Genomic DNA, 22,041 nt, shown 5'->3' with positions numbered 1-22,041 from the left:
AAATCCTGGCAGTCTAGCTCCAGAGCTGTGCTATTTCTACGTAATCCCAAAGCAAGACCTCATTGCCCTTGTCAGTCACAGGAGCCTGGTCAGTATACTTCAGGTTGCAGCTTTGGAAGGTAAACACCCATCTCTTTAATATCCCCTCCAAGTGCGTTTGAATATGCCACACAGCCTTTTCATTTATCAGCACATCCGGTAGAACTTTCTGCGATGATAGAAATGTTTTGTAATCCACGCTGCCCCGTAAGGGAGCATGCGCAGGTGAAATGTGACTAAGGAAATGACTTGTTTAATTTCAATTCATTTAAACCCAAATAGCCACACCTGGTTAGTTACTACCATATTTGGACAGCGTATGTTCCAAACTGGATGATGGTCCATCTCGTCGTTTTACCTGATAAAGTGTCAGACAAGGGGCATTCCACGTCATGTAGATGAGGAAACGCTGACCCAGAGGATAATAATGGCTTGCGGTCACACAGCTTGGGCCAGAGCAGAGGTGGCCCCAGGCCCCGCTCCATCTTTTCCTCCACATGGTGCTCAGTCAACTTCTGCCCCCTCCCCTGTAGCCCAGACCTCCCCCAAGACCTGCACCCAGTCAGCTGACTCCTCAGCTTATACTCTGTGACCCTCCAGTTACCAACATGGCCTGAGACATAGCTCAGACAGACCCTTCCAGAACCTTTAGAGAGTGTATGTATGGTGAGGCCCCTCTATGTTCACACCCCAAGCTACAGATGTGTAGGATCTCGGACGGTCATCTCTGGGGAGACACTTAGACGCCATCTAAATGAGGTTGAACTAGATGTGGGATGGCAGGTGGCATGCATGTTGGCTTGCTCCATACTGCCCGTGGTAGGCATCACTAATCAATCCTCGCTGCCACTACCCCCATCCCAGTCTTAACTTCTCTCACCAGACTGTTGCATCAGCTTCACCTCTGGCATCTGCCTTCATTCCAGGCCCCCTCCCCAACGTCTCCTCTATATACCAGGGCTAGGTTAATCTTCCTTAAATACACATCAGGTGTTGACTCTTAACTCACTGGGTGCCCCTGGCAAATGTCTTCCCCTCACTGCATGTGGTATGAATTATCTCAATCTTGACAACAGTCCTGTGAAATTTGGTGTATAACCAGCCCCATTTTCTAGGTGGTAAATATCTATAAATTATAAGATAGCACACCTACTGCCACCCTCCATTCCAACGTTCAGGGCAGACATTTGCTAATTGACTATAGCTTCCTTTCCTGCTGAATTCAAATGTGACCTCAAAGTCTATCAATCCATCAGTGTGGACACACAAGATAAATCTAGTTCATGTGATCTAGTTAGTATCCTGTAAACTGTCCTTAATAGTTTCTCCATTGTGGAGATGGGGAAAGTGAAGGCCAGAGAGGTGAGAGGGGCTCCGTATTTCCTAAGGACTCCACTGCCCATCCCATACTCTGAGTGGGCTGGGAGGGAGAGGGTGGGCTGAATGGCGGCCCCATGGACTCAACAGCCCTGTAGCTGGGCCGACCCCCAAGTTCTCCGCCCCTTCAGGGTGGGCAAAGCTGGCCCCTGACGCCTGTCTTTGCCGGGACAGGTACGGGAGGCAGATCTGAGCGACCAGTATGAGGCGGCCTGCGAGTCCGCCTGCAGCGAAGCAGAGTCGGCAGCGGCGGAGGCACTTGACTTGCCTCTGCCGAGCTACTTCCGCTCCCGCAGCCACAGCTACCTGCGCGCCATCCAGGCCGGCTGCTCGCAGGAGGAGGACAGTGCCTCCCTGCAGTCCCTTTCCCCACCGCCCAGCACCAGTAGCCTCAGCAACAGTCGCACGCTTCCGAGTGAGTACTGCGGTGAGGGGAGGGTGTTGTGTTGTGTTTTGTTTTGTTGGGAATAGGCAGTGGGAAATGCTGGGGAGGAATCCGTGGTGGGCTGGGCCAGGACTGGAGGGATGGTTAGGAGCAAAAGCAGGAGGCCTTGGGACCGAACTTCCCACCAGTAGGCAAACTGGAGCTCAAATGGGGACACAGGGGGTCGGGGATGGAGAAGGCTCCAGCTTGTGGAACAGTACTGGGTTGCTCCCGGTTGTCCAGACACTGGCTCAGAGCAGCCACCTGCTGGTAGGCAGAGCTCACTGAAGCCCTAACTACCTTCTTGGATTAGTTCAGGTAGGCGAACCTGTGGGGAGGGTGGAAACCTGCGGGGAAGGCAGAGCCTGTGGAGAGAATATGGGATCTGCATTGCACCTTATCAAAGGAGTGAGTTTGCAGGTTTCTCTCATAGTCACAATCAGGGACAAACTACCCTTCCTCATTCTTGCTCTAAATCCTCTGAAGATAACTCGCACAGGATCAGAGGGTAGAAAGGACCCTGTGTCACAAGGGCAAGCCATGAAAATCAAGAAAATCAAGACCAGGGAAAATAATAGCATAATTTCTGGTTTAGTAGCGAAAGCGTTGAGCTTACGCTCTGGCTAGCTGGTTCTCCTGAGCCTCAGTTTCCCCACTTATAAATAAATTGAGGCATAAGCCAAACCGCAGGAGGCTCTTCGGGAGATGAAAGTAGACTGAGCATAGGAAGAGTTTAGCAGGGCCTTGCACGTGGTAGGAGCTGACAAGTGGTAGCTGTTATCACTCATTTCAGGCTTGACTCTGAGCTTCCTAACCACTGAAGGCACTTGGGGTTGAATTGCAGGCAGAGAGACAGCTGTGTCAAGTGCCCAACTGGTGTATGATGTTCACAAATGAACCTGAATCCTGTGGATAGTCTATACACAGGAAACCAGCTTATTGACTGAATGAACTGGTGTTTACAGGGGGTAGAGCAAGAAACCACTTGGTTTCACTGTTGCCTTCAAACCCTGGGTGATATCTGGGCAGATCCCTGAGCTTTTCCAGTCAGTTTTAGACTGTGAGGAACAGTCTTGTTTTCAGGTATTGAGAGTCCAGTCTGGTCTCATTTCAAAACTTTGGTGTGGTCTACCTCAAATTTTATGCATCTGCAGCTAGGGCCTGACTGGGGCTGGGCACGGTGGTCAGTGTCTTCTGTGTTCCGTGTTCACTAGTGGCTGCTTCACATCCCTTCAGGTGGGAGGGGAAGGTAGCTAGTCTGGCATCAGGACTTTATGACAGATGCTACATGCTGGCTCTGTCTCCTAGGTGGTGCTTTTGGAGTTTGTCCTATCCTGCAGGGCCCACATGGTACCTCTTTCCTGGCATCATGGGCAGTCTCCCTTCAGCCGACTGCTTCTTATTCCCCTTCAGCTCCCCCACCTGGTATTCCCCCCCTGCCTCCCCGCCTTCCTCCCCACTCAGCCTCTTTTTACTGGGGAACCTGGCCCTGCCAGGCAGGTATCTTGGGCAGACTCCTCTGAGGACAGCTCCAGCCCTACTTTCTTCCTTGGCTCCCACTTACTCTGTGTGAAATGAGGCCTTTGCCTGGTAGCACTCTGAAAAGATGGCCTGGTCTTCTACAGCCTTCCTTCTAGACCTGCTGCCACATATAGGTTGCCCTGCCAGCCTCTCCATTTTTGAGGTCTCCAAACAGGTATCGGGGCCCAGGTTCTGTGATCTCCAAACCTAGGGGATCCCTGCCAGATTCTCCCGGGCAGTCCTCTACAGCCCCATAGGAGCCTCAGGTTAAAGGATTAGAGAACTTCTCATGGACCTGATGATATGAGGAATCTAAATATGAGGCAGGCCTGGAGGGACATAGCACCCTAGCAATTTTCTTCAAATAAACCCTCATTCACCAATCTCCCCCAACCCCAGTCACTCATGAGTGGGCTGAGGATGGGTGATGGGCTACATGTCCTAAAACTGTTTAGGTCCCTATATCGGTCAGCTATTGCTAGAGTAGTGCTACATAACAAACAACTACAAAATTGGTGTAATACAACAGTAAACATTTATTTCTTGCTCCCAAGTTTGTGGATCGGCTGGGACAGCTCTGCTCCACATTGTCTTTCATCTCCCTCCTGGGATTGAAGGGTCCTCCTGAGATCAGTGGCCTAGCCAGCGCATGTTCTTCTCATGGCGATCACAGAAGCACATGTCAAGGCCTCTGCTTGCATAATAGCTACTAAAATCCTATTGTCTAACACGAGTCATGTGACTGAGCTCAAAGACAAGGGATGGAGAAGTACCCTCCCACCTTTGTGTCAGAAACTGTATTTATATGGCAAAGGGTGTGGATACAGGGAGGAGTGAAGAATCAGGGTCAGTAATTCAATCTGCCACAGTCCACTTTATTCAGAAAATACATTTATTCTCAAGACACCCCCCCAAGTCTCATCTAATCATAACATCAAGATCTTATGATTTATATCAGGTCTGGATATGACTCCTCTTGATCGAGTGACCTGAAATCTAAACAAAGTTATCCACCTCCTACCTCCAACTCCCCAGACATCCAGCATACACTGGTGAAATAGTGACAGGATAACTGCAATTCACACACCCGTTCAGACAGAGGGAGAAGGAATTCAGACACTTACCGATCCATGGCAATTCTGAAGTCCTTCTGGGCAAATGTTGGGCAAATACTCTAGGATCAGGAATGTTCCTTGATTAGGTCCAAGCTCTACTCCCTGGAGTTGACTCCCTAATCCATTGTTCTCTGCAGCTCTTGGCTGTGCTCTGTGAAAGCCCCTCCTTTTCTATTCGCCTTATTGGCTAATTCTGAAGAGAACATTAAAGAATATGCCCTTTGGGCAGCTGAACAGCTTTCTCAGCCTGCCTCCTTCCCGAAGAGAGTTAGGGACCCGGATGTGGTTTTAACATCTGGAATGGTCTGTCCCTTTAGCCTAAGGTGATCACAGTTTTGGCCACACACCTACCTCAAACACTTTGTGGGTTTTCTATGTATTTGATTCCACTTAACTCCATGTTCCAAAAACCACACCCACAATTATTTTTGTCATACCAGTCTCTCTAGATTCAATTATGACTACTTTGGGTACATTAGGCTTCTGTGGGGCCAAGCCCTTGAAGCTTTCTGGAAGCCCTTTTGAGCAGCTGAGAGCATCTCTTAGATGGTAACTTATTAGAGTATTAATAAAAGATGTTACAACCACACCCTTGATTTGATCTGGTCCACATGCTGCATCTTAACTAGCCATGACCTTGGTTTGATCTGTGTCTTAATTTGAAATGATTTACTGGCAGGAGAAGCTGGAGTTGACAGATATTTTGCAACTCAGCAAGTTCTGGGCCCTCTGTATTTTCTCTAAACACTCTCTGCTCTGTGACACTCCCTATTTCTTTTATGAGTTCTCTTTCTTTTAAGTCCTTGTCAAGTACAGCCTATAGGAGACCAGTTTTGGCTTTCAGAATTTTGCCTGGAAACTATCTTGTCCAAATCCTTTTGCTCTCTTCAAGTTACTGTTGAAGATTGACAGTTTTACCAAGTGTTTCATCTCTACATAATATGGGTCACCTTTTTTCAAGCCTCCTGTAACATTTTACTTACTGCTCACCACTTGGTCCTAATGCTACACATTTTTGTTGCTAACATACCCCACTCTTGGTACCAATTTCTATATCCATCAGCTATTATCACAGTCATGCTGTGTAACAAACAAGCGCATAATTTCAGTGGCACACGATAATAACACATTTGTTCTCATTCATGAGTGTTCATGTCGGCTGGTTCTGTTCTGCATATCCTGCATCCTCCCCCCTGGAACCAAAGGGTGCTCCCGGAATCACTGGCCTCTCCAGGGCGTGCTCTTCTCATGGAGGCAGCAGAAGTATAAGAGGGCAAACCCTATTTTGCAAGCACATTGCAAATCTCTGTGTCACATCTGCTCACATTTGGTTGGTCGAAGTAACTCACATGAGTCCAAGGCCAAGGTCCAAGGAAATACACGCCACCTTTTGTGGGAGAAGCTACCGTTACATGGCAAAGGGCGTGAATTCAGGGCAAGACTAGGAATTGAGGCCAAAAATTCAGTCAGTCACAGCCCCCCACCCCCACCCCCACATCGGCATGGATGATCGAGCATCTGACTTTAAATGCAGGGAGGGATGTGGGAGTTATTCTCAGTTGGGGCTTTAGTCCAAACCAAAACACTCAAGAAAGTATCATGTAGCAACATCTGACACCTACCCAGGCATGTGTGTGCACACACACACCTACTTACAGACATATATAATTTTGCACCCCTTAGACTGATATATAACAGACATCAAAACACATGTACACTGATACTCTCATATGTACACATTGTCTCTATATACACCTGCACACGCACTCACACACGTGTATCTTCTTCAAGGCCCATGCCATCTCCACATCTATAAGGAAATCGTGCCTCTAGCAGATTGGAGCCTCCAGAAAAAGTCACCCCAATGTTTCCCCCGTCGGCCCTCCCTCCAGGTCTCCACAGTGACCACACATAACTTGCTGCTCTCTCTCCACCCTCTGATCCCATCATGCTCATAAACCACGTACCTCATAGGGAAAACCAAAGCCACCAGATTTTCAGACCTGTGCCCAGAGCTGCAGCTGGTACCTTTATGTTGGGTTAGGAAAGGGTGCCCCCTGCCCAGGCACTTAACTCCTATCTCTTGAAAAATTGTCATGATGCACAATTTTTTTTTAATTAGAATAAGGTCCTCTACTGCCATCTGCCAGAAATTTGTCATAATAAATATATAATTTAATTATGTCTTCGTTATGAACAACACACACCCTCACATATGGCATCCTTAATCAGTGTAAAACTTGCACAACCATACATGGCAGTCCGGCTCATAATCACCTCCCTCCATACACACACCAACACACAGGCACACCCTCACTTAGCCAGTCTCCCCAAGGGGTCACCCTGCTCAAAGGGCCCGCTTTCCTCAGCATCTGTCCCCAAGGAGTAAGCATTCTGGGCCCACCCCACCACTTAGGGCTGTTCTGAGCCCCAAGTTGCTGAGGGGCATGAAAGCTCTTTGTCATTCTCACATGGACACATATGCAGGCAGGCGGGTAGATGCGGGGGATGGTTAATGAGGCAGTGAGAGCCTGGAGGGGTGGGCCTTTCTGGAATAGCCCTGGGCGGGGCATGGAGTGCCCACCCACCCACCCATTCAGAGCTGGCCAGCTTCCCAACTGCCAATACTGCCATCGCCACCCTCTCCTTCCCTCCCCCTTTCTGACCCAGATTCCACATTCCAGAAATAGCTCTGGCAGGTGACTGGCAGGCTGGGTCAGCTCCAGCTGGGATAGTGGGGGAAGCAGCAGTTTTGCTGCATATAAATGCCCCTCCCCCGTCAAAGGACCTACCTGGGAGGGGCCATAGGGGTGCCATCATCCCTCAGTCTTGCCTCCAGTCTCTCTGCCTCTAAGAAAGAAGAAAGAACAGAGAAAACCCTCCCTCCCACTCCCTCCCTTCTCTTCCTTTGCCAGTCTCCTCTCTCTCCTCCCTTTCTCCATCCCTTTCTTCCAGCTACCCCTCCCCTTCCTCCCATCATCTCTCTCCACCATCTTAGCTTTCTGTCTCCCTTAGCCCTGTTTCTCCCCTCACCTTTATCCATTTCTTTCCTCACAGCTTCCTCCCTCCCCAGCCTCTTTCTTACTCTCCCACTGAATCATAAGGGAGACTGTGACATCACCTCAAGCGTGGTGCTGTTGGATGGCACCCTCATTCCTGCCAACTGCATTCTCTGCACCACTGTACACATGTGTACACACACACAGAGGTCCACACACTTGGGGTCACTCCCTGGCAGTGCTTGGGGCTCTACGCTGAGCTGGTTGTCCCCGGCCTGGGAAACACCCTTGCCGAAGGGCCCTGTGTTCTAGTTTTAGTTCTGTTGTGTCACTCTGGGTGGGTCCTGGCCCCTCCCTGTGCCTCAAATTCTCCATCTATATTGTGAGGTTCGGGTTTGGGGATCCTTGAACACCTCCTATCTGACTCACAAAATACTGTCCTCCCTTCTTTGTCCTCTTTCTACTCCCCCAGAATTCTCCCAGTTTTTCCTCTGATTCACTCCGCCTCCATAGCCACAAGAAGGGAGGCTGACAAAATTCCAGTAAGCAGTCAACCCACCAGCCATCCTGTCCCCAAGCCCTCTCCCAGGCCTAGCCTTCCACAATCTCTAGTTATTACACCACAGGCTCCTGTCCGATTGGATACTCCAATCCCCAGAGTGACAGGGCTGAGAGCAGCCTCAAACACCATCATGTCCAAAGATGCAAATAGACTTCAATGTATGTGTCATCTCTGATCCCTGGAACTCAGGACTGAGATTTAAGTAAGCAGAGAAGTGTGCCACCATCAATTAATGATGTCTGCCAGGATAGCTGCGCATATCTGACATTCCTGACTTAACCATTAACCTCTCAAATACACTCACGTGCACATACACGTTTACAGATATTTTACAAAGAAACTGCAGCTGAGAAAAGGTGTCAAATCAAGATCACCCAGTTAGTAGGTCAAGCAGTTGATTTCCACCTGGGTCTGCCTGACTTGAGTTTGCCATTATCCTGTGTGCGGGGAAGCCATCCAAGGTCCTGGTAAAGAGGTGCAGGATGGTCACAGAGTTTCATGGAGAATTATGTGGCAACATGGGCGGGATGGACTGGAGACGGGTGTAGTGGTCCAGGCAAGACACAGTGAGGTGTGGGTAGGGACCACAAGGTCTAAGATTAATGGGAGGACCTAGGAGGCCTTCCCAGGGTGCGTGATAAGGAGCCAGAATCCCCTACTGCTGAAATAGACTCTTTTCACAGAGGGCACTGAGCGGTAGGCAGCTTCCTCTCTGGGCTCCACCAGGCCTTGGACTAGGATGGGAGTGGTTGAGTGCCTACTGTATGCTCACTGCACACATCATTACTCTTCTAAATCCCATTTTTAGACCCACTGAGCCTTCTGTGTTTGAGGACTAGTGGGTAGGCCAGGACCTCCAGGACTGAGATTTTTTTTTTTTTTTAAAGATTTTTATTGGTGAATTGGGGGGATGGGAATAGTGCTGGGGAATTGGGGGAAGGAGGACAGACAAGTTGCTGTCGTTTTGTTCTTCAGTCTAGTTGTGGAGGATGTTGCTTCACTGGCCCAAGTTGGCACCATCATTGCGCTCTTCCGGGTGAGGCAGATCAGTCGCCAGCTTCTGGACGGCCGCTCACTGCGGCTGCTGGCCGCTCACGCTGGCTGCTGGCTACACACGGTAGCCCATGGCAACCCACTGCCACAGGGACTGCAGCCCACGCCGTCGCCGGCGACTCAAAGCAGCCCAGCTCCAGGTTGAGCCGTTGTTCAGCATCTTAACTGTAGAGGGCAGTGTCACTGGCCCTCATATGTGGGATCCAAACCGGGGCCCTCTGGCATCCCAAGCGAGTTCTTAACCATCGCGCCACTCGGCCGGCCCAGGACTGAGATTCTTGACTAAGACAGAGGCATTCCTTACACTATTTCAGGGGTAGAGAAATCACACCAAAGGAGGAGAGATTAAAGTGCTTAAATCCAACCTTGGATTTAATTAATTAATTACCTACAGTGTGGTGATTAAGGACATGAGTCTTGCAGGGTCGGCCGAGTGGCTCAGTTGGTTAAGAGCTCGCTCAAGAGTTTGAGCTCTGAGCAACAGCGGTTCGAGTCCAGCCCGAGCTGAGCAGCCGCTGAGGATGGCTCACAAAAAAAAAAAAAAAGGACATGAGTCTTGCAGTCAGATAGGCCATTTATTAAATAGATGTTTATTGATCACCCACAATGGGCCACGCCAAGCTCTGGGCACCAGACATACCCATGAACAAAACCCAGAAACCCCTGCCTTAAAGTACATGGGGGATAGGGAGGGAGAGGCAGACAAAACAATAAGCATAAATAACACAAGTAAATATATGGTTTATTGGGAAGTAGCATGCAGGGCAAGGGGTCCTGGGCGTGCTGGTAGGGGCAGGGGAGGGGTATTGCAGCATAAACCGGGTAGCTAGGGTAGAACGCATTGAGAAAGATGTTTGAGCAGAATTAAAGTGAGGGAACCCGTTGTGCTGGGGAAATGCGCCAGGCCAGGGGAAGAGTGGTACAAAGGCCTGAGGTAGGAGGGTGCCTGGTGTGTTGGAAGAGGAGCAGAGGCCAGTAGGGCTGGGGCAGAGCAAGGCAGAGTCAGGCTCATGTGTATGGGCTTCCTGAGTTTTTCTAAGTAAATCAACTTAAAGATAAACACGACGTGAATAGTACAGGTGTAGCATAGTGACTGTGAGTAGGACGAAGCAAGCTAATCTTTTCAGGCTTAGGGCTGTGCCTGGCATCAAATTGGCCCAATAACCCTCAGTTGCCTTTGTTATTATTATGCCTTCATGCAAAAATCATGACAGTGGTGTCAGAAACGTTATCACCTTCAGTAAGGTTCTTTTTTCCATTTTCCATTTGGAAAAAGAGATGCAGAGAGAAGGGAAGGGAGGTGCTTAGGCCACCCAGCAAGGTTGGGGAACAGGAGCTGGGTGTGTGGATGGCAGACCTACTGTAGTGCGACCTGGAGGGAGGAGGCCCCCAAGGAATCATCTCTGGACCGGGCCTGTGAGGAGGAGGTAACTCGCAGGAGCGAAGCCGGGAACCGGGAGGGCCATGAGGCTAGAAGATGATGATATATGGATTTAGGCAGCACCTACTGCACTTGCCCTCCAGGGCATCGTAGGTGTGGTTTCATTTTGCCAAGGAGGAAACGAAGGCTCAGGGAGGTTAAATGAGCGTCCAAGGTCACAGCCCTCCAGAGGCTGAGCTGGGATTCGAACCCAAACTGGAGAACTACAGATGAGGACAGCAAAGTGAGGATAGAGTAGCGGGGACAACTAAAACCACTTAGGACATAGAGTCGGTAGTACCTGAGGTCTAATTTTACCGTACTGGGGTGGAAAGACCACCTCAGGCTGCTTGCGTTCAGCCTGTTTTCCCCAGTAGCGGGGACGTTTCGCAGAGGTAAACCGGAGAGAGAACGCTCCCGATCCGCCCCCGGCACTGAGCATGCGTCCCATTCCAGCTGGAACTGGTTTGGCGGGCAGCGTGAGGGGCGGGGCCCCCTGTGCCGACGTGGGCGCGCGCTCCCTCTCACGGTCGGTCGACTCCGGCTGGACTGAGCGCCCTGCGCGCTTGCGTACCAGCCCAGCCCCGGGCGCGCGACGGGCCACGTGCCGAGCGGTCTGCGCGCGCCCCCGCCAGCCCCCAGAGTCCCGGGCGACGCGCCTGCCCGGCTGACGCGGGGGGCGGGGCGGGGCGGGGCCGACGCGGGGCTTTAACTCAGAGGCCCCGCCCCTCGGGCGTACAAAACCGGAGCCTCGGGCCGGGCCGCGTGAGGGAGGAGGGTGAGTGCCCGCCGCTGGCCGCAGCTGCCGCCAGCCCGTCCGTCACTCCGTCCGTCTGTCCGGTCCACGTCGTCGCCGCCGCCTCCTCAGCCCGGACGCCTGGGGCCCGCCCAGCGCCGCCCGGAGCAGCCGCGGCCCCGCGAGGAGACGGGCGCCGCCCCCGCCCGGCCCTGNCATTAAGAGTCCTAGGCCAAGAGAGAGGTGCTGATGGGGGGAGTTGGGGGCTGCGGTCTGGAAGCCACACTCCCCGGCCCTGCCCCCGCCCTCCTCCCCGTCTGTCCGTCCGTCCGTCCACCCGCCCGCTCGCATTTCCGTCCCTGTCTCCGGCCGCCAGCCCTCGGGCCGGTCTCCCCGCTCCGCTCGCTTTGTCTCTCCCCGGCTCGCTGTCTCTTTGTCTCTGTCCTCGCGCTGCCTCACAGCCCCTCCCTCACTCCCGGATCTCGGGTCCCCTTCAGCGCGCTCCTCTCATCCCTCAGAGCCTCCCTTTCTGAGCGCCCCCATTCGTCAGGACTCCCCTCCGAGCATCCCCACATCTTTGGGGGCTTTTCCTTCCGAACACCCTCCACACCCCCAGGGATCCCCTTTGAGCTTCCTGCACATCCTTCGGGTGCCTTACCTTCCATCTGCACCCCCCAAATCCCCGGGGTCTTGCCTCCTCTTAGCCCTCATTTCCTCAGGATTTTCCCTCTTTTGGTGCCCCCCACCCCCCGTACGCTGGGACCTCCGAGATCCCTTGGGGCCTCTCTCCTTGGGGCCCCCAAAAGCTCCCCAGTTCCCCGACTTCACTGCCCTTCCCTACCTTCCCTTGGTTTGTCCCCTGTCGCTGTCTCTCCTTGTTCTCTGTCAGGCCTCTGCGTACCCCCCTCCTATTTCTCTGGGTCGGGTCTTCTGCTTTGCTCTCCCTGCTTCTGTCTGCCCCCCCATCTGTCTCGGTGGTCTCACCACTCACTGTCTCTAGCGCTCAAGGCCCCCCTTTGAGCCTGCTCCTTTGCCCATAGCTCTTGGGCCCCTCGCTTTCTCTGCCCCAGCCCCCTGTCTTCCCTTCTTTCTGCACCCGTGTCTCTCCCTTTCCCCTTTTCTGTCTTTGCCGGTCTCTGGGTCTCTGACCCCCATCCGGCCCTCATGGCTTTGTGTCTGGAGCTCTTGAAGCAATGTGAGTGGTGGGGTGTCCGGGTCGGGCCGGAGTCCGCCCGCAGGCTGGCCGCGGCCAAGGCTCCGTGGGGTTGGCGCTGGGGCGAGGGCTGGCACTGGGGCAGGAGGCTCTGGGCCTCTCAACAAAGGGGGCAAGGAGGGAGGGGCCAGGCCGTCTGGCAGAGGTGGGAGTGGGGGGCCTTCCTGCTCTGAGGCTTCTGCTTTGGTTGCTTGAGTGTGTGGAGGGTGCCATGGGCTGGGCCTCCCTGCCCGCTTGGCCCTGCATGGCCTGGCACTTTGTGATCGCTTGTGGGCAGGCCTGGGCTATTTTGGAGCCGGCAGGATGTGATATCACTTGGGTGCTTATTTAGACCCGGCTGGGGGTGGGGGCTGCGTTCTTGCCAACTTGAGTAATGAAATTTTGCAGGGAGCTGTGGCCTTCTAGGCAGCTGGGCAGCGGGGGTTTGTGGCCAGAACTTTGCAGGCCAGCAGACCGGGCAGGTGAACAAGGGTCTGTGCTGCCTTGGTCTGGTTGAGACTCTCAGTGAGGATGAGGGGAAAGGGGCGTTGCTCTTCATCTGACCACCCTTGAGTATTGGGTTTGGTGGTCTAAGAACTCTGGGGCCTTGGTTCTGCCAGCTTCAAGCTGTGTGACCTTGAGTGAGACTCTTGACCTCTCCAAGCCTTCGTTTCCCCATCTGTAAAAGGAATAATTGTGCCAGCCTCACAATTTTGTCTTGATGATCAAACGAAACATCTGTAGGGATGCTTTGTGAACTGTCACCCTGCCTGTAAACTGAGCCCCACAAAGGGAAAGCAGCCTGCCCAGAGTACACAGCTAGTCTGTGGCAGAGCTGGGACAGAGATCGGACCCAGGAATCCCTATCCAGAGTTCTTTACCCTCCACTCCATTGCCGTCTTATTCAGGAATATATCTGCCCTGCCTATAGGACAGGAGATAGGCTGTCTCTTATTTATGCCGTGATTCTTGGTTGCTCTTTGTTCGTTTGTAAAGATAGGCAGGTGTGCCCAGCTGGATGCCTGTGCTGGGAGACAGTTGGATTTTCCATGTTCCATTCCATTATTGTTTAGGGTGGGCCCTGTTTGGCCAGTGGCATTTGGGAATAGTTATTTTGTAGTTGTAAGCCCTGGCTGCTTTTCCTGCTTTCCCGCAGAGTGGGGAAACAAAGACCCCAGTGAAGAGAGGCTCTGTGAGGAAGCCTAGGGTGTCCCAGAACTTTGGAGCAGGAGATGAGATCAGGTATTGTAGCCCCCTCGTCTTATTGATGAGGCCCAGAAAGGCCAGGGACCCATAGAGGATCAAGCCAGGACTCCTGGGTCCTATTCCATGGCACTGCCTCTGAGGAGGTCACGGTCAGGCTGATGTCACCTGCCTACTGTTGTATAATGATAATTTTTGGTACCCGTTGACCTTTTACTGTGGGCCTGTGCTCGGCACACTACACAGACTACTTGCAGTGGGGAGGAGAAAGGGGTTGGTTCCTGGCCTAGAAGCCAGGGATGAGAGTTTTCTGGTCCGCACAGCTCACCCACTCTCAGAAGGCCCCTTTCCCCTGGACTTCAGCTTCACTGCCTGTAAAATGGGGATAATAATCCTTGTCCTAAGACTGGTTCTGAAATCATGGAATTCCTAAAGATATTCTGTGAGTCAGAATGCCAAGGCTCTGTTCCTAGCTCTGATGCTAAGACGCTGTGTGACTTTAGACAATAGCCCTCCTCTGTGTATTTTGCCTTCTGAAAAATGAGAGAGTTGGACATGGTCTCTTAGTTGCTTCCAGCTCTGACATTTGAGGATTCTAAGATAACTCAAAGGTCACTTATTTGCACCTGCATCTCATCTTATCTGTTAAAAAGGTGTTTGATCACAGAGTAAGGAGAATGGGCTGAATGGTCCCAGGTGGGTGCTGATGATGTGCTGTGGGGTTTCATAGTAGAGAGGTCCTATCTGGGCAAAGGATCAGAAAGGAGTACAAGAGAAGGCAGTACTTGAGCTGGGCCTCTATACCAGGCATGTTCTGCCTCTTATACAGGCATACCTCGGAGATATTGTGGGTTCAATTTGCAGACCACCACAGTAAAGACAGTCATAATCTTTTTGTTGGTGGAGGGTCTTGCCTTCAATTGTAAAAAGCATAACATCTGTGAAGTGCAATAAAATGAGGTATGCCTGTACACAATTTTCCAGAGAGTAGAAATAGTGTGGATTTTAGAGCCACGAACACCTGGTTTTAATCAGTCTCCATCACTAGCTGCCTGTGTAATCTTGGTCATGTTACTTTCTTTGAGCTTCAGTTTCCTCATCTGGACTCAAGATAATCATATTTACACTGTAGGATTGTGGTGAGGATTAAGTGAGATTATATGTGAAAAAACACCTAGTACAAAGTAGGCACTTAATAAATGTGACCTTTCACCTTCCAATAATATCTGGATCACATTTCTTTTTGTGGGAACAAGACGGGACCCAGCCTCTCCCCCCACCCCGTGTGGTTGGGGTTCAGGTAACTTGGAAAGCACCTCCTGGCTGTTCTAATAAATAATAGGAGCAGTCCTCTAATGTCTCACTTGCTGTGTGAGGCATTGTATAATCTGCCAGGCTCTTTCCTGACCATTGTTCCTCACAAAAGTCCTAGAAGGAAGTCAGAAACCAGAGGAGTTCTCCATTTCATAGGTGAATGAAGAATAGGGGGCCCAGAGACCTGCTCAGGGTTCCACAGATGGCAGTGTAGAGGCAGGCTTGAGCCCAAGTGTCTTTTCTTCCCCCACAGCCCACAGCATTGCTCCAAATTGTTTCTGTCTAGTAGCCTATCCCTCAGGGCACCTTCTCTGGGTCTGGCATCTGTTCTGCAAGGAGGGTTTGCTTGACATTTCCGTAGCCTCTGAGCTCATCTCAAATTTAAACGGGACTAGCTGAAGGCTGGGTGGGGACTGAGTCACCACCTTCCCTTGGCTTTCTCATCCTGAGCAGCAATCAGACACACCCAGAGGGCCACTGCCAGAGCCTGCTGGTTGTAGAAAACATCACAGGTTTTCCTCCTAGAGCTCAGAGGAGCTCAGGAATGCCTCCCTGGGCTCCTAGGGGAAGGCTACAGTGGTGACCCCTATGTAGTTTTTTTTCATTCCCCAGGGATCTGGAAACACAAGCCACGTTGCAATGCTATTGGCCTGGCCTTTCTTGCTGTAAGCCTGTATCTGTGCTGTACCCTCCCCCTATGGTGCTCTCCTTTTTGAGGCCCACATTGTCAAGTGCCACCTCCCCAGGAAGTTTCTGCTGCTTCTGGAGTCAGACTGTGAATTCAGTCCCAGGTCCATACTTGCTGTAAGTGTGACTTTCGCAGGTTGCTTTACCTCTGTGCATCAATTTCCTCATAAATAAAATTTAGATTCCTCATCTTTATCAAGTTCATGTTCCTGAGTTGCATCTCAAAGATCCTCATTTGGCAGGTCTGAGGGCAGGAATCGGCTGTTTAAACCAGTCCTCTGGAGGAGTCTGCTGCTCAGAGCATGTGGCCTACAGTTTGCGAAAAGCTGAACTGAGTTTCCTGTGTTTGTATCACAGCTTGGCTTGTCAGCTGTGTGACCTTGGATTGGTCAACTTTCTGTGCCTCTGTTTTCTTCCCTGTCAAATTGGTATGGAAATACCTACCTCACAGGTTGCTGTGAAGATGAGAACTCATGTAGTAAAGGCCTTTCAAGAAATGGGAACCTGTCTGTTACACTGCTGTTCACTGGGTGTCAGGGACTGTGCTAAGCAGTTTATGGCATTATCTCACTGCACTATTGCAGCAATCCTTTGATGCAGCTACCAATATTATCCTCATCTTACAGGTGAGGAAACTGGCCTCTTGTTATTGTCTTTGTTTCAGGCAGGACTGGTTGTTTCCAAAAGCAAGTTACCCTTCCCCTGCTTAGCCCTGACAGCAGATAGGCAGACCTGGCCAGGGTAAGGTCTGTGGAATTGAACACCTGGGCAGGGATGCAATCCAGTTGTCAGCAGCAATTTAATGAGGTTGATGAGGTGTGCAATGTGAGTGCCTCTGAGGTTCCAGGTGGCCCAGTCCTGGCTGTGGCTGCCTCCCCTTCCTCAGCCTGTGTTGGCATCAGCTGGTTTCTCACCCACCCACTCCTGGGAACCAAGGCTACCTTAAAGACAAGTAAAATCCATATTCTAGTGCTAAAAGATTTTTGTTTCTTGTTTCACAATAAGGAAACAGGCCCAGGGATGGGGCAGACAGGGATGTGTCTAGGATCCCAGAGCAAGACCATGCCAGGGCCAGGCAAGAGCCATAGCCCTGCCTCGTCACCCAGGTTTCTTTCATTTCTCTAAATCACTGGCCCAGTGGTGAGCAGAGCACCAAGGTCTGGTTTGGCTAGTGAACAGTTTCCTTACAGGACAAGAGCAAGAGAAGTGGCCCCAAGTGGTCGGAGCTAGACTCGGCTCAGCCTAGAGCTGAATTGGGCTTGGAAAACACTTTCTGACCAGGGGCCTGCCCTCCTAGCCCTGGCCAAGCTCTCAAAGGATGGGAAAGACCAGAACAGGGCCTCTGCCCCTGTGAACTTACGGTCTGACAAGAGAGACAAAGCTACAATTATGAGAGACTGTGTGACAATCTGTAATTAAGCGTCTGCTAAGGAAAAAACATTGTCTGAGAAGGAAGAAGTGAGCGTGAGCCAGCGGCATCATCTACAGTCCTCTTGAAGGGGACTGAATTCAAAGAGACAGAGAGGGTGGGGCTGACATTCCAGGGAATGGTTTGTGCAAAGTTAGAGGTGAGGGGGCTGGAAGGTAAACACATATTTAGGAAAACAGTGAGTAGACTTGTTCTGCTGATACATCAGGGCTCTGGGTAAAAAATCTGGGAGAGTCCAGGGAGGTTGTAAGTAGCGTTCGTTGAGCATCACCTGAAAAGCAGAGGCTTTGGGGAGCCATGGAAGGTTTTAGAGGAGGGGTAGTACAACTAGAGGATGAATCATGCTGGGTGAATTGTAATGAATGAAAGTGACTATAGGGAGGAAAATTTTCAGGCATCCAGATGACAGAAGAGGGTGAGGTTCGGGTGGAGCCCATGGGGATGGGAAGGGCTAATTGGGATAACATAACAGAGGATGTTGTGCTCCCTGAGGAGAGCTCAGCTGTGTGTGTGTTTGGGGGTGGGGGAGTTCTGATGAGCCAGAGAAAAGTTGTTGGGTGTTGTGGCTTTTGGATAAGAAATAATAATCTAAGCACGTTGCTTGTACACCTGCTCTACCTGCTCTATGGCAGGCTCTGTTCCAGGCCTCCACAGGCGCTTTCCCGAAATCCTTACAACAAGCCTGAGGCAGGTGGACTTCCCTTTTACAGATAAGGAAAATGTGGCTCAGACCCAAGGCTGATTGTCTGTGAACCCTAGCTCTGCTTCTTGAAAAGGAAACTCCTGTTAGGGTCCCAGGAATCTGAGCCTTCTTGCCCCTTGAATTGGGGCACACAAATACATCCCCTAAAGCCCATAAACCCTGCTTTCTAAAGATCTGGAAGGCTGGGGCTGGGTGCCAGCTTAGAATTTCTTCAGGGTGGAGGGTCATGGAAGTGAGGGGCCTTCACATCATATCAGCAATTTTATTGGCCAGGCTGTGAGCAGCATCCAGAGTTGAGCCTCATATGTGACTGGTCCATCAATGGGCATGTGGGGGATTCTCAGCCAACCCCCACCAGAGAGGGTGTTCCCTGGCCCAGTCAGAGGATCAGTCACCCACAAAGGCAGGAAAGGACTTGTCTCAAGGTGCTCTCCGCACAGGAGAACCAGGTGATGGAACCTAGTTCCCATTTCCCAGGCTGTAGCCAGGGATCCCCATTGGACAGAGGGCAGGGAGGGGACTGGTACTTACGGAGCAGCTACCGTAGGAGGCAGCAATGGTTGGTCCAGTGGGCAGCTAGGAAACTGAAGGGTTGCCATTGTCCTCTGTGTCCCCCTGAGCCAGGGGCTCAGCCTTGGGTTGTGAGGCAGAGCAGCCACATGGTAGGCAGAGCCTCCATGCTCGCCTCATCCCATTCCTGCTTTGCCTCCAGTAAACACCCCCAGGATCCATATGCCAGTCTACTTTGGCAAACACTGTCTGAGCCCAGCTGTACGCAGGGTACTATTGTGACTGCACCCATTTTTCATACCAAAATCTGGACTAAGGTTTTGATGGGGGATTTTCGTGCTCCTTTGGAACAGATCCAGCATGAAAAATATCTTTTAGACATTGGAACAGCGGACCAGAGCAACCTGTTCTGTCCTTTTCAATTGTAGTAATTCATTTGATTAATGCTTTACCATTTACCAAATGCTTTCTCATAAATTTGATCCTTTTCCTGTATATTCATTTTATTTTGTTTTCAGTACATTGGTTCTGGATCCTTAATATTTGTTTGCCTCGTTTTAATTTGTAAAGCGCTTTTATGCACCTTATCTCAGTAGATCCTTATACAGCCCTGGGAGGTCATTACTATTCTTGTCATCCTTGTTTTCCAGAGAATGACTTGACCAGGGTCACTCTGGAATTCACTGACTGAGCTGCTCATTTATTCAGCAAATATTTATTAAGTGCCTGCTGTGTACTAGGCAGTGAGCTGGCCCTGGGGGTACAGTGGCAAGCAGAGCTGTCTTAGAGACTTAATTTCTGACTTCCCAGAGTCCATAGTATCGAGGAGCAGGGTCCACCCTGGCACTTTTCCCACCACAGACACCTGCCTGTACTTTGGGCCTGTGGCTTAGATATAGACTGTTGAAGTCTTTGAGCCCTCAGCCTAGAGCACCATGGTAAAGCATGCCAAGGCAGCAGGGCTCTGCAAATTGAACTTTAAAAGTGACAAAAGAAGTCTTCAGTAATGACTTAATTATTAACAAGTAGGTGAGGAAGGGCATCTCAGCAGAAGGCCATCTGCTCCCTCTCCCCCAGGGGAAGTCGACGGAGGGGTGCTGTACTTAAGATCCTGGCCTGAATTTTCTGCAGCCTCCAAATATTTGATTACAGTCTGCACAGATGTGGAGCCCTGTGGCCATGTGCAGAGTTGGGGACCCTCCCTGCCTACTTTAATATTAAATGAGTTAAAATAAAGGCAGATCCTAGGATATCAGGTCTGCAGAGGACTCTGGCCCGGCCTCCTCGCTTCCCATGAGTGGGAGCCAAGCGTGGGAGGGGAAGGAACTTGCCAGGATCACACATTGAGAGACATTCCTTCCTCTTCCTCTATCTTGCCAGACTGACTATCTTTCCCCAGCCCTTCTCTTAGGAACCTCCTCCCAGTTGTACCTGTTCCACATTCAAAGCCCTCTTCAAATCTTCCTATGCCTAAGGCCAAGTTTTTCCTGAGTCTTCCCTGATATTTTCTCCCTTGCCCAGAGCCTACAGTGCCCAGGCTGCCCCCGTCTACTTTGAGGCTGCCCACCTGTTCTACAAGGCTAGACCAGCAGCCTTTGAGGAGACTTCAAAATCCAGGTGGCTGGGCCCTGCCCCCAGGGAGTCTGATGCCTGAGACCTGGAGGGAAGCTTCTCTGGGTACATTTTGCTGAAGTTATTTTTGTGTGTAAAAACTGTATTTTTATTGAACAAGCAATACATGTATGTGGTTAAATATTTCAGACTTTGTAGAAAAAAGTGTCCAGTGAAAAATTAGTGTCTCTCACCTAGGCTCCTAGATAGCCACTATGAACAGTCTTGATGTTTCCTTCCAGAAATACTCTGTATACACGGCAGCTGTGTCACTAACATTCCTTTTTATTATACAAACTGTGGCATAGTCTCTGCCTACTGCCTGCTCTTCTGTATCTTGTCTTCACACAAGCCTGTCTGTGGTAGGTTATTCCCTGTGGTTGCACACAGATCCATGATCTCCTTTTCCTTGACTGTGTGACAGCCCATCAAAGCATGGACCACCAGTTGTTTGTCCGGTTCTCTACTCAGGTTTATTTAGGTTGTTCCCAGTCTTGCTGCTATGCACAGTGTTGCAGCGAGCACCCTTCCCCACATGTCCGAATGTGTATACAGTTGTGGGAGCCATTCTGCAAGTGGAATTGCTGTTTCAAGGAGTCGTGTGCACCTCAAGTTTTGTTGAATATTTTCAAATTTCCTTCTTTTCATTCTGACAGTGTATATTCTTAAGAGTTCCCTGACCCCACCCCTGGATTCAAATTCATTTCCTTGGTTAAGAATCACTATTCTCGCCCAGCCCAGAGAGGGGAAGGGGGTTGGCTAGTATCTCTCAGCAGCCCTCAGCCACTGTGGTGTCTCCAGACAGTGCAGTTGGGAGGAAATAAGGAATGAAGGGAAGAAATGGGCTGAAGGGGCAGCAGGAGTGGAGCCAGGATTGGGGAGAAGGAGACTCTGTTCCAGGGACCTTGGGACCTGTTTGTGACTTGGTCTCCAGGGAGCGGTGTCCCTCCTCCCACCTGTATTCTTCCCGAAGTTGGCGTTTGCTGCACCTGCTTGGCAACGGCTGGGCCGGCAAGCTCTTCTATCCAGCAAATATTTACTGAGCTCCTGAATCCCAGGGCTGCCTTGGCCACTGTGTCCCTGCCCTTCTCTGAGCCTCAGTTTTACTCATCTGAAAGGTAGGGAGGTTCATTCATGCCTTTCTCACATCACCTGGCTAGTGAAAAGATTTGGTAAACCAGCCAGTGGGAAAACACCATAAAACAGATCAGAGTGGTCTTAGCTAGTGGACACTGTGCCAGGCACCCTGGGGTCAGTAGCAGAGTTTAAAGCTTGGAGCAGTCCTGGATGGACTGCTGTCACTCTTAGCAGATGGCCTGGTCAGTCCTCAGGCTGGGAGTATCTCCTCTTGCTGTGCCAAGACAGAGTAAGGCTGGTGCCTAGGGTCTTCCTGAGTTTACTCTGCCCCAGGTTTCTGGGACTCCTGGGCTGCTCATGATAAGAAGTGTTCAGATGACAGGTGGAGGAGAGGCAGTCAGGGAGATCAGGAGGGTCTCCACATTCCAGCCAGAGTTTTGCCTCCTCCAAGCCACCAGGAAGGCCCTTTTTGGTCCCCTGTGGGTCTTTCTCCAGCTCCTTTTTCAGTCCTCAGTGGTAGCAGGGATGAGGAAGGGGAAGAGTTCTATTGTTTTTCAAGTTTAAAAGGACATTTAAAATCACTAGCCTAGTTCCTTCAGCTCATTTTATCAATGGGGAAACTGAGGCCTAGAGATGAAGGCCTCATTCCAAGGTTCCCAGTGAGTTAGCAGCCTTACCGTGATTAGAAGCTAGGTAGGTGTTCAGCCCTCCGAGATCTTAACTCGCACCATCTTTCCCAAGTGTCCCAGTCTTTAGTTTCACTTTGGGGTTAAAGCCCAAAGTGAAACAAAACGGCAAAGCAGGAAGCAGCTGCTTTAGACCCACCCCGGCTGGGGCGGGCCCTGGGGCACCCAGGCCTAGCTGGCCTCAGTGGGAGAGGAGCTAGTCTCTTCCCTACTGGCTCCCACCCTCATTTTGGGGGCTGGGTGGGGCCCTGAGGGAGAGGCGCCACGCTGCAGACAGGCCCCGCTGCTGTCTGACAGCCAGTCCAACGGGTTCCCTGGTGAAGTCAGCCTCACCGGGGCGTGGTCCCAGGTGGGGAGCTGCTGCCTTTTAAACTCCCGGTCCT

General features: G+C 51.2%; 1 protein-coding gene across 8 annotated transcripts in view; it reads left to right on the top strand.

The window, feature by feature from the left end:
* The window catches only part of DLGAP4 (DLG associated protein 4), a 197,949-nt gene that overhangs the window by 122,184 nt on the left and 53,724 nt on the right, over nt 1-22,041 (top strand). For 6 of the 8 annotated variants that reach the window (XM_019655199.1, XM_019655197.1, XM_019655196.1 and 3 more), the window contains one exon: nt 1,591-1,831. In XM_019655199.1, coding sequence (XP_019510744.1) covers nt 1,591-1,831 — 241 coding nt within the window. Of the gene's footprint in view, nt 1-1,590; nt 1,832-11,540; nt 12,442-19,671; nt 19,962-22,041 lie in introns of those variants that run through there. The other 2 variants (XM_019655201.1, XM_019655202.1) reach the window with 2 other exon arrangements.

Source organism: Hipposideros armiger, unplaced genomic scaffold (genome assembly GCF_001890085.2).
Source record: "Hipposideros armiger isolate ML-2016 unplaced genomic scaffold, ASM189008v1 scaffold_238, whole genome shotgun sequence".
Taxonomy (NCBI): domain Eukaryota; kingdom Metazoa; phylum Chordata; class Mammalia; order Chiroptera; family Hipposideridae; genus Hipposideros; species Hipposideros armiger.
The sequence above is the reverse complement of the archived record's forward strand: the minus strand, read 5'-3'. Positions and strand labels throughout refer to the sequence as shown.